Source organism: Patagioenas fasciata, chromosome 12 (genome assembly GCF_037038585.1).
Source record: "Patagioenas fasciata isolate bPatFas1 chromosome 12, bPatFas1.hap1, whole genome shotgun sequence".
In the NCBI taxonomy this organism is placed as follows: Eukaryota; Metazoa; Chordata; class Aves; order Columbiformes; family Columbidae; genus Patagioenas; species Patagioenas fasciata.
The window spans coordinates 21751391-21767664 of record NC_092531.1 but is presented as its reverse complement, the minus strand read 5'-3'; the positions used below and the strand labels follow the sequence as shown (position 1 = coordinate 21767664).

Genomic DNA, 16274 nt, shown 5'->3' with positions numbered 1-16274 from the left:
CACAAAGGTCAAGCAACTTTAACAGTGTTTGCCAGCTAGACTCTATACCAAAAAAATAGTCTTGGGCACATGTGATTTACTAGTACAGATACAGCCCACATGTTCTGTGAAGGACAAGAGGCAGAGACCATGAACAGCTGGGACTTAGGATCATGACTGATTCTTGCTCTTCTAAGCAATGGGCCATTTATCCTTTCACCCAGCCTTGCTCGATGATACACAGAATTTAGAGGCTGCTCTATTTGTTATCTACCTGCAGAGCTGGAGACTGGAGTTCAATTATCCTTAAATTCTTATCAGGATCCTTCAGTCTTGCCAGTGCTGTCATGGAAATATAATGCATGTCCTGCCTCAAGGTTTTGGTTCATTTGTAATAAAAATTGTCTGGCCTCTCTCTGAAGGAAAATGCAATCCATCCCCACTGGGAGACAGTTGAAAATATAGTTTATCTGGATGCCAACTGGATCCTCATCATAAAGAAGCTTTTGTACAGTTCTGTACATGAGTACTGCACAAAGAAGGGGGGTCTGAAAAAGGGGAAGGTTTTCTGTAATGTTGAATTGTTTGCCTGGTTGCAGTTACTCCAGATGGTGCTCCAGGCACTCAGCATCACTGAACACGGCCAATTTTCATTCTCCCAGTTCTTATAGTTGTAATAGAAAAACTATTGTCTCGAGAAAACAGGGAAAAACTAGTAATGATATTTCCACTTTTCCTTTTAGCAAATTATAACCAAAACGAGCTAACATGCTGCTGCAACAATTCGGGTTTTCCAGCTGAGAGGGTGAGGAGCAGTGAGCTCCTCCAGATGTCTCACACAGCACAAAGCGCTGCTCCCTCAAACAGCCCTCACCCAAAGGCATTTCAGATCACCCGAGGCCTCCAACTTCTCATTCCAGAGTTTCACTTTTTTTTTTCCTCCAAGTCCTCATACCAGTGAAGAGAGAGAAATCTGTTTAAGTAGGGTTGTTTTTGCCAACGTTTTCTAAGGGTTTCTCACCCTTATCCAACGTCATCTCAGGGCTTTAGGGCTGTTCCTCCTGTATTTCCATTTTTGCCCAGTGACCTGGTAACAGATGCTGAAGAGTACCTAATGTCATGTCCCGCTTTGCAGTCATATCCATACTTCTACGCAGGAACACCTCTATATCCCACGGCTTATTCAGTCCGTCTTTAAGATTCTTTTGCAAGATTTTTTCAGTATAGAGATACAACATAGTCCAGCCAGCATCACACCTCTGATTTAGATAATCATAAAGAAATAGAGAAATAGCACTATAAATTCCATGCATGAGCTCAAGCTACAAATTTCCAGCTTTACAGCCCTCTGTGAACTAAACCAGTTCTGAAAAGGAACAGGCATGACCAGTCCAGTGTCTTTGATGGGAGCCCAGTGTGAACCTTGTATCATTTTGTTTTGAACCAAGTCACACGCTGGACTTCGAGCTTTATTTTTGCTTTATATTTATTTGATCAAATCCCTCTTCCCACAAGTACCTGAGAAAAGTTTATATTTAAAAAGCTTATTAACTAATTATCAATATGGCTTCATGAGTACTTGCATACACAAAACCTACATCTTCTATTATAGCAAAGCTACCTGTAACTATTTTTTTTCTCTTTTGCATCTGTCTTATTAAATCAATACTTTCTTGACTAGGAGTTTCCTTCATTAGTGAGAATCTGACTTCTCATTTTAAATAAGCAGTTCAGAAATGACACAGGGACACACAACATCTCCATGCCAATGTCTGTGGCAGTTCTATAGGTGTAACCCAGCTGTTTTGGTAAGCGTGCCTCCACAATAGTTTTCCTCGAATGTCAAAATTTTGACACCACCTCAACCTGATCCAGGCCTTTGTAGCTTTTCGAGAGGGAAGGGAAAAAGATGAGAAGTATCCTGCAAGTTAGAAAATACTGGACACCACCACCAGAAGGCAGGTGTTAATGTAAAAAGGAGTTGTTGTTTTACCTTGAAGTCCATCTTTAGTTTTTGTATTAAAACCAAACAAAAAACCCACCACAAACAAACGAAACCAAACCAAAAGCAAACAAAACAAAACCAAAACATTTCAGAGCAGCCACGGAAAAAATTATGTTTTTCTTTTTGCCTCCCTATCAGCTTTGCTGCAGTGAAAAACTTCCACATTGATTTGCTTACAGTGCTCCTGGCTAACAGCCACAGCTTAATTTATAGAATAACTGACAGGACCAACAGGCTTGTTTGTCTTCTTCCATTGGATTTAAACAGCAGAGAGCTTAAACAGCACATATTCTGTTAAATTGAGTTCATATCATATCTATTCAGACCTTACAAGCCTTGGCTTAAATGCCAAATCCATTTGTTTATTTAAGACTCCTTGGTGTTTGCCACACACCACGATGAAGGGGGATGCACATGCTGTGCATCATAGCACTGAGTGATAAGAGAAGCAGCTTCAGACTCCTTATCAAAGTAAGTATTGACTGCAGGAAGTTCGTGACTTACTTGCCCTTGCCCAGTAGCCAGCAACTCATAAGGTCCATCACCGATTCTGCTCTGCTTTTTTACCTCTAAACTACCATTTCCAGTCTCTGAAAAAGTTCTCTAGATGTTCTCAGGCTCTTGCTTCAGTGAAGTTTAATCAAAGATTATCCATGCAAGTTGAACTTTGGGAGGCTGGAGGCACTTTTCTCTCCAGAACCCAACTGTCCATCTGTTCACTCCACAGCTCTAAACAGCAACCTTCTCCCAAGCATAACCTCCTTTTTCCTCCTCCCACCCCGTTTTGTTAACAAGTAATACCACATGCTCCTCAAGTGAGTGAGAAATGATTATTTGATTTAGGATGCTCTCAAATTACAAGCAGCCCACAGTTATTTTAAGCGTATCTCGCATCTTTTTCTCAATGGAGATTGATGTTATTCTTGCCATGGGGTTATGTAAGAAGGAAACATTTTTGCAACAGCAATTTTTAGCACTTTCTCTGGATTGATTTATGTGTTTATTTGGGTTTGGCTTTTTGGGAACCTATAAATGATGTCTTTATTCTTCAGAGGAAATACTGACATCCAGTAATTTATGACTGGCTAAAGGCAAGTGTGTTGAGGAAAGATTATTTGTCTCTTGACCATAACTGAGGGGGCTGGATTGAACGAATGAGTTTTCATAAACTAAGCTGAGCATAAAGATTGAAGTCAATATGTAAAGCAAGCAAAAAACCCCAAACTGATAGGCCAAACAGCGGGTTAAAAACAAAGATTAAACCTGCCTGTGTGGTACAGGTACATAGAAGAAATAACGCTCATAGGAAGCCGGAGTTACTGAAATACAGTATTGATTTTCTTCTGAACAAACCGTAAGCATAAAGGACAATTAATTTTTAGATGAAGGTAGCGGTCATATTATTGCTCTCTGGATGTAGAAAGAAGCTCATCTGTCTACATCTATCTACAGCATTTGACTCTGTGCACAGAGGCAGTGAGTTTTTAATCAAAACTAGATTGTTAAGAATATTACAGTATGATTAAGTGTCCAGACTTGTCTTTTATAGATTTGAACTTCAAATTGAAGGCGAGTTCATCTGACACACACACAAAATACATTCCCGAAGCAGCGCTTGACCTTCCTTCACCTTCACCTCCATTCACTCACCCCAGCAACACCCTGTCCTGCCACATCCCCCGACCTGGACTTGAGGTCACCTGTGGCTGGTTCCTCTCTCCAGCCTTCACAACCTACATCTTGAAACTCCTTTCTGTACCCACACCTGGGAGTAACCATCTCTGCAGGCATCCTGAAAACAACCAGGCAGGTTCTTACCAACTCACAGCTTCAACTACCACAACCTCCTCTCCTCCAGCCTGGACAAGCATCTCCCACCACCACTGCAGAGCTCAGCTCCTGCTCTTTTTCTAAATTGAATAGGGAAATAGGTTTGTCATCCAGCAAGATTTAAGGGTTTGTCTGGTTGAAATTATTGTGTGTGAGTGTTAAAAAGTCATCCCAAATCAGACTGGAAAGCATCCAGATAATAAGTAGTTTTAAAGTCCTAGTGTATCAGTTCAGATCAATTCAATAGGTTTGTTTAAGCAACTGAAATATTTCACTTCAATTCTGGCCATTTTTTGTGGAAAAAAGGAGAAAGGAAAAAACAAACAAACCAAGCCCAATCCACAACACAAACTAGGTAAAGAGAGACTCCTGAGGAGCATCATTTCAGACCTGGCTGATCTTTCACTATGTGTTAAAAAAATGGGGGTTTTCCTTGTTTAAGGAGAAATAATGGCATGATGACTTTGAGCTTTAACATCGCTCTTTGTATAATAATTGTCTAACAAATCCATCTTGCATAGGACTGTATTCGATTGCCTCAGGCTGTCACTGGAGCAATTCCCACCCGCTTAATGAATCTGTAACGCCCACATCCTGCCTGATGAGCAATGGTGAATTTTCTTCTGTTTTTGCAGGACACAGGGGTGAGGAGAACTGCTTCCAGGTCTGGGTGGACGTGAACCTGAGTGGAGCCTGAACACCATTAAAGCCACGCTGACTAACAAAAATCTAAAAATATGATTACAGTCAGGATTTCGACTCCACAATGCTGCTATGCCGGGATGTGACAGGCTTCCTGTCCAGGTCTGGAAGGTAGGGATCTGCTTGTATATATGGAATGGCATAGTTTCCCATCCCTCCCCTCCCTGCACATCTGTTGTTTTGGGAAAAAAGAGTACAGAAGGAAAAAAATACGATTTTAAATGTATTGCATGGGTTGAGATGAGTGGAAACATGATTAACCAGTATAGGAACTAGTAAGGTTTAGACCAGCTCTCTGCAATATATGTAGTGCATTACTATTTTATATTTAAAGTGACAGTGCCAAAATTGTCAGGTTTGGAAAAAAAATCTACGTATTTTAAAGTATGTTGTGTAGGTAAGAATGATGAAGTTTAGCTGCACTGATGAGCACAAGCACTATATGGAGTCTGTAACAGAGCTGGTATAGTAAAGAGGGTGCTGACGTATCTCCACCTGCTTGTGTTCATCATAAGAAAAATGAATATATCCTCTCTTCTGTGGCAACCTTTCGTGAAAAGAGCACTGCGAAACACAAAACAAACCTCAGAGCAAAGACCAGATGCTCAGGACAGATTATTTGTTGAGGTACCAAAGTTCTTTATCCCCAGACCATGGTCCATGACTGTTTTGCACATCACGGTCAGGCTGCAGATTTTCCCAACTGCAAGAATGGTTGGACAAGAACAGCCCAGGGAGACCAGGGCATCAAAACCAGATGATGCTGATCCTTCAGCTGCTGAGACACAGCTGCTGCCCAGCACACACAGTCGTTTTTGGTACTGAAATACACTGCCCATCACAAACCAGCTCAGATCCATCCCCAGGATCCTGAGGCTGCCTGTGGCACCCATCTATTCTCAGAGCAGTTAGAGAGGGAGAGATTGTATTGAAACACCTGGAGATTTACAGAAAAGTGTACACTCAAGACTGCTAAATTTAATAATCCGAACCAGGGATTGCCTTTCATCATTTGGCTTTGTTTAAACCAAATTACCTTTTCAACAAATCTGAACAAATTAAAAAAATACAATTCTACAGCTGGGTGCTGACAAGCTGGAAAAAAGTAATTTTTGTACAATTCAGCTACTCAGAGAAAACTTGATCATTCAAGTGTGAACCTTTATAATTGTTTCTGCTAATCTTTCCCCCCTGGCCCAGGCACCCATATGCTGTCAACATCAGCTATGCTGGTAAATTAGAGCAAAGCAAATCCAACCAGTCTGGAGCCGGAGCAAGACTTTGTTTCAGTATCGCCGATGGATTTCACAAGCCAGACTGGGATTTCCAAAACCATTCTGCTAAGGCACACAGCACATCCCCATTGGCTGAGATAGATGGTAGGATGTGCAGGTAGGGTCTCCTCCAGCATGGACCAACTCTGCTTCAACCTATATGATGCTTCCACACTCCCCCCAAGCCTGGCTGCGCCAATGGGCTCCAAGGAAACGAACAGGGAGGTTGACACACTGGCCAAAGAATCAGTAAATAAGTGGAACAAGTTCTTCAGCTGTGGAAGACCACAGGTACCTTGCAGATAGGGGTGAGTGACATGCAGCTGTTGTACCCTCACTCATGTAAGCACATCATTGCTGTGCGGGGAGACACGAGACATGTTGGATATTCATACGGGAACAAGCTTGTTCCCTGCCTGTGCACTGCTGTATCTGCAAGCAGATCCCCATCTGCAGCAGTGCTAAAGGGTTTTTAGATAATCAAACAGCATATTCATGGTAAAAGCCGGGAGCTGGACTTTCTCAAGAGGAATCAGCCCTGGTGAATGCATGCAAATAACTCCTTTCACATTTGGGTACCATCTCTTGCTGATCCCCAGATGCCTGTTCTAGAACAGTGGTATGTTCCAACAATAATAAATTCACCTGGAGACAACTGCCTCAGAGACAACCCCATTCCAACACCAAGACCCATTCAGCACTAATAACTGTCTCTACACTGCCGAGCTGGCTGAAAGGCAATTGCAATAACTAACAGTGCAGAAAACGAACAAATGTGTTTTGACGTCTAATCCACCATGCAACTCGGATGAGCATAAGCATTATGTTGGTGCTGTTCTGACCAGCTGGAACCACGGAGGAGGATTCCCTCTCTGACAGTGCTGGTGTACAATCAGATTCAGGTGAGCAGTCAAGCTGTGAGCAATGAGAGCAACTGGGAGAGTCTGGCCTTTCTGGCCAGCCCCAAGAGATATATTCTCCATCATTAATTACTTAATGCAGGATAGTAGTCATAGCATAGAAACACTATCACGTTCATGAAAAGAGCAGAAGGAGGTAAGGCCTGTGAATTATTCAGCCTCAATATGCTTTTTGGAAAAAATAATTATATTCCCACTGAAAATGCTGACTTTTTGGGAAAATGGATCAGCTTAAACCTGAAACCATTAGATTCAAGCTGTCACTGTAATTTCCTGTGCAAACTCCAGCTCAGATGGCACGCTCTTTCACTCTGCTTGCTGGGTAAAGCTTTCTGTCCGACGCATCATTCCATAATGTTTTTCCCTTCTAGTAGGAGAAGGGGCTGCATGACAGCTCAGGTGTTTCATAGGAAACATCATCCAGCCACAGTCCTGCAGGCAGAGGCAACCAGGAGGATGCAGCGCTTGAACCACAACACCCGTGGAATTGTGTGATGGCATTTTGAAGAGAAAAGTCTCCAAAGAATGGAGCTCTACTTTAAAACTCACATCACTTGCTGAATAAATGATTTGTCCTTCAGAAGAAAGTACATTTGATTGAAAATGCAGTTTTTCATCAAAGATCAGTACTGATGGAAATTACCAGGTAGTTCTGATATTCTGTAGGAGGCAGCAGTGTGAAACAACACCACATGGTACAATAGCCAGAATGTCAGGAGGGAAATATCGAATCCATCTTTGTTGGATGTTCACAAGAGTACTTCAGGAGGGACTGTGCTACTTTAGTAGTTTTGATAGCATTTTTTAAAATTCTACTCCACAAAATAAAAACCCCAAAACCAACTATCTACCCTTCATACTCAACCTTGCTCACATGGTCTTGACTCTTTCACCAAATGAAGTTATAAACTGTAATGTAAGATCTTGTGGTTTGTGAAATAGAATGGTAAGAGTCTTCTGGGAATAAAAGACCTTTGATCAGGCTGGGTGAGCATTACAAGCCTGACCCCACTTCTCAGCGATTTCTTCATGGGCCCGAACTCACTGGTCCACCCTGAGGATCTGACTGTTAAATACACGTTGTCTGCTTTGTTTCATTCACTTTGTGTCATCAGCTTCTCTTTCATCTCCCTATTGCAGGACTGGCTGTTGGAGTAATTTCTGTGCTTTCAGGAAATTAAAAAAAATCTGCTGTCCTTGTGCTTAAAATAGACTAGAGGGCGCAGCTGATTTATACTTGCCTTGTAGGACCTAAGAGGTGGCAGAACTGGAAAACCATTTGAAAAGGAGTAAATTATGAGATGCAGAAGTGTAACCTTTTAAAATAAAAGGTCCTCAGTTCACTCTCAGAAAAATTCCCAGGGCATAAGAGTTCAGGAGTCACTGGGACACCCACTCACTGGCTCAACACGATGCTCTGTCCTGATGCGAACTGCTGCTGAACCAGCACTGCCAGCAGCATCCGCTCACTGGAAGTGTAACCAGACAAACCTAGCTGTGTAGATAAAAACTGCTCCTCAGATCTCCTCACTGCATTAATGCAGTTATAGGGAGCAACTGGGCCATTTAATACCCATGTTTAACCCGGTTCTCCCTATGGTTCAAGTTCTTCTTTTTCCCTATCTCTCTCTTCTCCAAATAAAGCAGGGATTGATTCTCTGATTGATTATTGCATTTGATGGAAATGACTTCTTGTTGTTGTTCTTTGTTTTAAAGAGGCACATTCCTGCTCTTGTACAGTAGTAACCCTGAACACTTCTACCTCTTACCCTGACCAATGGTGGATATTGGGAAAAGCTTCCCCTGCCCCTGGGCAGAGACTTGATTCCATGAGTCAGGTCAGTTCCTCTCCAACATCATCACACAAAGCAGCTAAGGAACTATCCAGAGGAAAACTCGCAGTGGCAGAAGAGAGACAATATCTACTGAAGCCATTTTGGTTATGGATTCAGATGATGAGGTCAGAAGAGACTTTTAGCTATGCAGACATCTGCATCAAATGAGATAATCCTTGTACTAAGCACATAATCACCTGTACCTCTCTGGGTGATGAAACATCCACTTAAAAATGATATTGCTCTTAAAATCTTCTTTTGCCTGAAGAACCTATGAGTACCAGAGATTAAATGTTATGGAAAATAAGTACACATAATTTTCACTTTGCTTTGTGCCAGCAGGAGACAGGGAATGTTTGGACAGCGAAGAAAATTGGGATGGAAACAGTCTGCTCTGCCATTTGTCTGCTCTTTCACACTAGCAGAGGAGAGGAAATATTTTTATGATTAGGAAATGCAGAGACAAGAACAGCGTCTGTACCTCTTAAGAGATTATATTTCAAGTGGACTGTGTTCATTCACCACTGCTTCTCTTTTCTTTGTTAGCATCTCTTTTTATTATCTAATGTTTTAGAAAGAAGCATTCATGGGCTGAATTAAGGTGGAGATGAGGTTTCTCCTATTCACAGCTCTCCCTGTTACCTTAGCTGTGACATTTCCAGCAGGTTTATTTCCCTACGAGAATATATCACATAGATCTTTCTGTTTCCAGTTCTACCCTCCGGTTTCCCCATAATCAGGAGCAGCAATCACTTTTCTGACACTGGCACCATGTTTGTTTTGCAGGTGGTTGATGATGTTAGGAGTAAAGAGAAACCCAGATGAAGAGTGGCATAAGCAATGGAGGTACCAACCCCCGAGCCTGTGTACGTTGATGTGGACAAGGGACTGACATTGGCATGTTTCGTCTTCCTCTGCCTCTTCTTGATTGTGATGATTATTCGCTGTGCAAAAGTCATCATGGACCCTTACAGTGCCATCCCTACGTCTACATGGGAGGAGCAGCATCTAGATGACTGAGAGGACTTTACTAGGCGGAGCCACAAAATGCTGCAATCCAAGAGGCCTCTTCCCACCGGGAAAGCAAACACACAAAAAGCCATTTTCAGATATGCAGGGTCATGGCAATATCTCTATAGCACACAGTGTGAGTGATTCTTGCTCAACAGATCAGGATATCAGCAAGCCATTCAGGCAGCCCAGTTTAATACTATGCAGCAACCCTTATTTCACCGAAAGCAGTTATCATTAACTCAAGTAGCACAAGACTTCCCAGACTTTTCACATTATAACTCTTGGTCTAGCACATTTTGCCCTCCTTTTACTGTCTCCCACAAAATCAGGGTAACCATCAGAATTTGGTAAAGCAACAAGAACATTTTGTCCTTTCTGGAAATTGATTGCTCCAAATATTTTCCTCAGATATTATATTTCTGTTTTGAAAAAGGCCCAGGTTTTATAGTTTCGTATCCCAGAGCATCACTAAGTAGAAGCTCTAAAGTACCCTGGTTAAATAGGGTAATATGAGCAGATTAATTCCTGACTCCCTTGTTTTTGGATACACACTTCCTACCACAACACAGTCATATTTCCCATGATCAGGATACAGAAGCTGTCAGACGGTGGTTCCCGAGGGTGTCACGCACTACTGATGACCCTGTGGCACCACCTCACTCTATCCTACTCATGCAAACACCAGGCATTTTATCATCTGCCACAGTTCCATGGGTTAGCCAGAAGCATCAGACCATCTACAATGAGCTTGGTAACCACCAGAAGTCCAAGGAGAAGATCTTGGACAGCACTGGTTTCAAGTATATAGAACTTGCTGTGATTTTCAAAGAGTGATTCCACATGCAACTTCATCCATCTTTTGTTTCGGGTTCACTTCGGTGGGGTGAGACAAATAGAATGAGAAATACAATAAGCAAGGAGACATTGCTCCTAGTTTTGTCCCTCAGATTCCTAAGCATAACAGTTACAGTAACATACAATAATATGCATTCTACCTCAGAGATATTCAGCACCTTTAAAAGAATTTTCCCACAAATGTGTAAGGTGAAGAGCTGTACATTTCCTTCTCTGAGTTCATGAAGATAACCATTTTGCAAGAAAGCTTTTGTGAACATGGGATCTTCAGAAACGTATTATTTTCCATCTGAACAGTGGGGATTGAGGGATTCCCATGTCCTCTATTCCCCCCAAGGTTTGCTCACAGCTGCCTTTTTTAGTGACTACATGTTTGGTTTAAGGGATTTTAAGGAGTTGCTGAAGCAATATGGAATAAGTACTGCAATCACAAGCATCACATGCAGACAAAACTTAAAAGCACAAATCTGCAAGAAGGGCATTTCACTAATTCCCCTCTTTGTCAACATCCTACCATCCATTCCCACAGGTCTGGGAAGGAATCAGGACATAGACGTTGAAGGTTACCATTCCCAGTTCTGACAGATTTGTTTGACGATCACACGAGTCACTTTATGTGCCCCAGTCTGCTCATTGGTGAAATGGGTACAACAATATTAAGTTGTCACACAGTGTTTTTTCTGTCTCATAATACCAGAAAGTACTTGGAGAGCTTTACATAGAGATACAGAAATAAGGTATTGATTCACAACTCTTCCTGTGAAACTAATAGGGAAGGTCTGAATCTTAGTATACAGCCAGGGAAGTTCTCTCCAGGCAGAGGACTTGTCCAGACCTCCATTTACTCTCTCACTAAGATTGTAGCATTTTGATTCATGCCAAATAGCTCCTGGCTTTGCTACATATTCCACTGATTTCTGAGGACATTCTGGATGTAAGGTGCTCGACACTGTGAATACAGAGTTCCCAAAATAGCAGGCTATGAGGCATGTGGAGATTTTTGCATAAATCTTTTGCACTGCACAAATTTCGCTAATCTCTGTTGTAGGAGACCTCATTCAGGAGGCAGGAGATTTGAGGACTGGCTTTAATCCTGCTTTTCTCTACCAAGAGACCTCCACTGCTTCAATTACCCACTACGGATTGCTCATCAGGCTATTATTTAGCCTCAGTTCCTGCTAGCCAGCTAATCACCAGTAACAGGACTTTTTCAAGCGTGAATGTTAATGTTCACCATACTTTGAGCAAAGACACACTCATGAATAAGAGAGAGTAATGTGTATCTGTACCACACAAATGGGTGCCCTAGCTCAAAGGATATTGCTCTGTTCCCATTTTTTATCACCATGTCTCATATCCCACCTTGATACTAGTGGGGCTACTTACAGAATAAACAAAGAAAATCCCAAATAAACCTATTTCCAAACTTGAGATGCTTTCACTTTGCAGATTACCTGGCTGTATTCACAGCTGATTGCAGAGCAAGACCAGAGCCTGTCATCACTTTCCCAATGCCAATACCGCACTCAGTGTTTATCTGCATGCAGAACCCTTTGTTATGTGTCGCTGATAAGCCCCGTTCAGCTAAGGACTTATGCACATGCTTAAGTTTAAGCCTCAGAGCATCCTGCCTGACTACACAGAGATCAGGGCCAGTCGTGTGCCTGTCCTCGGCAGGATGAGCAGAGCACAACCCTTGCAAGAGCAAAGTCTGTGTGAGAACAAAGGGTTACAAATGCTGGGGAAGCAAGTGAACAATTTTTCTTTGCAGGATTGTTTGCCACTACTTTTTTCTCTGTCCAACTGTACAAACCATCTTGTGGATTTTCCTAAAGATGCTAAAGGAAAGATCCCTATGGGTAGCTCTATTTTATAATGAAAAAGTACTTAACTTTCTGGCATAGCCTGTCAAGTCCATCCTGCTGTTGACAAAAAGGGTCTCTATAAGCATCTACATATTCATGTCAAACCTTTTCAGATGACTGTGTAAAAGTCAATGCAATCATTTTTATATAGATATTGTAAATGCATTCTAATTTCTGCCTTCTCCCACTGGTTACAATCACACAAAGTCAGCACTCTTTAACCAAAAGCAATACTGAACATCATGCCAGAAGCAGAAATTTTATCGTCCTTGCATTCAGAGTTGGGACTTGCCCACCCAAGGTGCATCACTGCAGCATCCCAATGCCAACCCTGCAAGCCCTGGCAGCAAAGCCACCCTCACAGCCCATGGATGGCCCATTTTAGCAGGGGCTGCATTGCTGGGCTTGCAAGTAACTTCAGCTGCATGCAACAAGTGCCTCTGCTAGTTTGTTTCTTTTAATCATTATGCCATACTACCAGCGATTGCACTCAGAGGAAATAATTCAAACTTGCAGCAAATATATTTATCTAATGCAATAAACAGCTTCAACATGAGAAGCCTTCTTCTTGTCTCTTGTGGTTCACTTCTAGTTGCCAGGTTCTCTTAAAAGCCACCCACAACACAAGAACATGATTTTCAAGAAAGATATAGATTCCTGAGAGCTCTCCTTGGAGGGTGACAGCAGAGAATTGCTCCCTGTGTAGCAACACCACCATGGACTCTCAGGAGCTCAGGACAGAGCTGATGGAGCTCTGAGGTTCCTGGGGCTCTGCTGGGAGGTCGGGTCCTCCTAAGGGGCTGTTTCAGGTTATTCCCTCAATCAGGAAGAGCACAGAGCTGAGCAGAGCTACAGTTCAGCAGGAGGCTGCAGCATGCTGTGCTTCAGCAATTCCTTATCAGTAACGAATTGCATACCAAGAGAAATACCGAGACCAAAATCCCTCCCGCTAGCAAATGAAAATGAAGAGTGTGGAGTGGCTGTGGGGTCTCTTTGAAGAAGCCACAGGGTATGGGATGTGCTGAGTAACAAGCGCCCAGGGAACCACTCCTCTTGAAAAAGATGAAGAGAAAAATTGCTAATTCTTTCATCTTGTAAGAAAACTCTGTTACCTGAAAGCTGGGCACTTTATATATGTGCTTGTCCCTGCAGTGAGTCTTCTGGCACGAGGACCTTTTTGCCTGAAACTGAGTTTGCCATAAAGACAAAACCCCACTGATAAATCATTAACTATGCCCTAGTCAGAAGCAGAGACTGCAGTCTTTATGCAGCTACTATGGTTAATGTAAGTACACCTGAACTGAAGCCAGCAGTGCCTGAGCTCAGGTAGACACCCTAGAGAACTGCAAACATCAAGGTTTTTCTCTGAAAAAAAAAAAACATGAACTAATGCCAGCCAGGGAACTGCATGAGCAATGCTGCTGCAGCCTGGGCTGCCCAAAGGTGTCCCTGGCTTGTTGGGTCATTACCGGTCTCAGTGGGTAACCCCAGTCCATGTTACCAGAGCTCAGAAGTCAAGTCAGCTCAGGACTTTGATGGGGAAAATGCTGTGCTCAGGCTCCAGCAATCTCCATGGCACACACAGGGAGGGTGGTGAGGACAGACTTCATGTTTCTAACGGGCTCACTTCAGCAGCAGGTACCCCAGAGAAAAGAGTGCATAAGAGATTATGGCAGTGACTTGAAGACAGCTCCAAATTAAACTTCCATGGAGCCAGACTAATGGCAGTCACCTGCAGCTTAGCTCTCAGTGATAATTGAGCCTACAAAGCCTTGAGCTTCTCCATCTGGAGATACCCAAGGACAGCAGTGACACCACAACCTGCATGTGGACTGAGCATTACTGCTGGGGGGCAAGGATACAGCCCAAAGGAGCAGCCACCCCTGCAGATCAACATGGCAATGCATGGAGTGACATCCATGTGCCAACACCAGACACCCCAACCATCAGCACAGCAGCACTATTGCAATGGCTTTGGCTGAGCTGCTCATGATGGCAAAATTAAACTCAAGCTGGAAAATTTAATTTCACCTTCTCCCCTTCCTTACCCTTTCTGTCTCTGACCTCGTCAACCCATATTTGCCAGGCTTCAAACCACTTGTCTTGGCTGTCTCATGGTTTTGCATCTCAGGTGACTTGATTTAAATAAAGGATATTAAATGCCTAATTTTAACCATATCTTAACATTGCAATGGGAATTCTTTCTTTCAGTCAACATTCTTTTGTATTTACATTTTTTTAAAAAACTGTTTGTGTTAAAAATGGTTGACACCCTTTGACCACTACTCCTTCTTGCTAACCAGGAGGAAAACACTGCTCATACATACATTTTTAAAGCAATACACCGTCTAAGATTCTGTTTGCATTTATTCTCAGGGTTCAATTAAATGAACAATGGCATTAAGATATGTTGAATGATACACTTCTTCGTTACAAAACTCCATGTTTTGTACTGGGACTTGGCCAGGCAGCTCCCAGAAGGAAACCAGAAATCAATCAAAAGTGTATTAAAATTGCATTCAGTGTGCTGAAACCGTAAGAAAAGCAAAGTTTTGTGAAACTTATTTTATATTTCAGATGAATTGGATTTCTCAGGCAGCAGCTGCATTGCCTCTGCAGAACAAACAAAGTACCTGGTATGGGCAAGCAGGCAGCAGAGCTGGGCAGCCCACCAGCCCCCAAAGACAACTGCAGAGCCACCCAGGTCCTCAGCCTTGAAGCACATCTGCCCTGGCTCCAGCAACAGCAAAGAGGGGGCCAAAAACCCCTGCTTGCACTTGCAGCTCCCAACCAGTTCCTTAATATTCACTGGCAAAGGTGTTGATCCTACAAGCCAACCCAACAGGTGCTCAGCTGCCTCCAGGGACTTCTGCTCCTGCAGTATTTCCCTTAAACATTAACCATATCTACCCCAGCCCTGTTACAGCTGCCAATTAGACAATATAGAGCAAATGGAGTAAAAATTAGAAAGCACAGGTCTGTAATTAAAGCTTCACCGAAAACCATAGACATGCAGCAGAGAAAGCATTGAGGTGAAGGTGTTCTTGGAGACGAGGGGACATGAGGAGGAACAGCTCACAGCAGACTGGTGTGGGGCAGCATGGTGTCAGCACTTCAGTGTGTCCTCAGCGACTTCCAAAGCCTTCAATATATTTTTAAATTCCAGAAATTATGTCTTTCTTTCTCCCTAAGCAGTAACTATGTGAGCATCCTAAACAGAGGCACCAATCAAGCTTGAGAAATGACCTCCTGCCTAAAGCCAAAACCAGTATGAATATCACCTGCCAGCTCTGTCCCCCTTAAAGTCACTACCTTGACCATGGATAGCTACTGAGAAAAGTGTTTTACTTTGAGTTATTACCACCTGGTTAATGAAAGAATAATGAATATTGCTGACCGAAACACTTTCATCAAAACTGATTTTTTTTTTTCCATGATATCACATCCATTTCTAATTAGAATCACTGCAGAAAACTATTTTTGGTGAAAGATGCCAGCATTTCACACAGAAAATCTATTGTTTCCCTTAAATGCTGAAATATGCTTTAAGGGCTTTATTCCGTCCTTTTCTTTTGACACTTAATTATACCAACAGTGCTATTATAAATTATAGCCAGCTTTTTCATCGCATACCAACCAGATGATGCCTTGATCTGTAAGAAAACAGACCTCAAACAGAGGCCACCCTTAGTTTCCTTACTAACAAAATAACAAAAACAGATGAAATATTATCAGGCAGCGTGAGTCACTGCAGGTATGACCCTCCCAATAAGGCAGCACAACACAGAAGTATCTCCTGCATCCCTCCAAGACCTTCCATCCAATATTTCAGCATTACTCACCCCAGGATTGCTGCGCTCCAACATGGGTCACCACTGGGAACTGCTGAACTCCATTGAACATGAAACACCCAGTCAGCATGAAGGGTGCTCCAAGCAAGCTTAAGAGCTGTGGTTTCTATTTAGACACACATTTTCCTTTCCTCTGGTCCGGAA

The 16274-nt window shown here is 42.6% G+C and overlaps 1 protein-coding gene across 1 annotated transcript in view; it reads left to right on the top strand.

The window, feature by feature from the left end:
- CTXND1 (cortexin domain containing 1) overlaps nt 1-12745 on the top strand; it is a 35148-nt gene extending 22403 nt beyond the window's left edge. The window contains exons 2-3 of the mRNA XM_071814166.1: nt 4450-4627; nt 9332-12745. Coding sequence (XP_071670267.1) covers nt 9386-9565 — 180 coding nt within the window. The 5' untranslated portion in view covers nt 4450-4627; nt 9332-9385 and the 3' untranslated portion in view covers nt 9566-12745. The remainder of the gene's footprint in view (nt 1-4449; nt 4628-9331) is intronic.
- The last annotated feature ends 3529 nt before the right edge of the window (nt 12746-16274 follow it).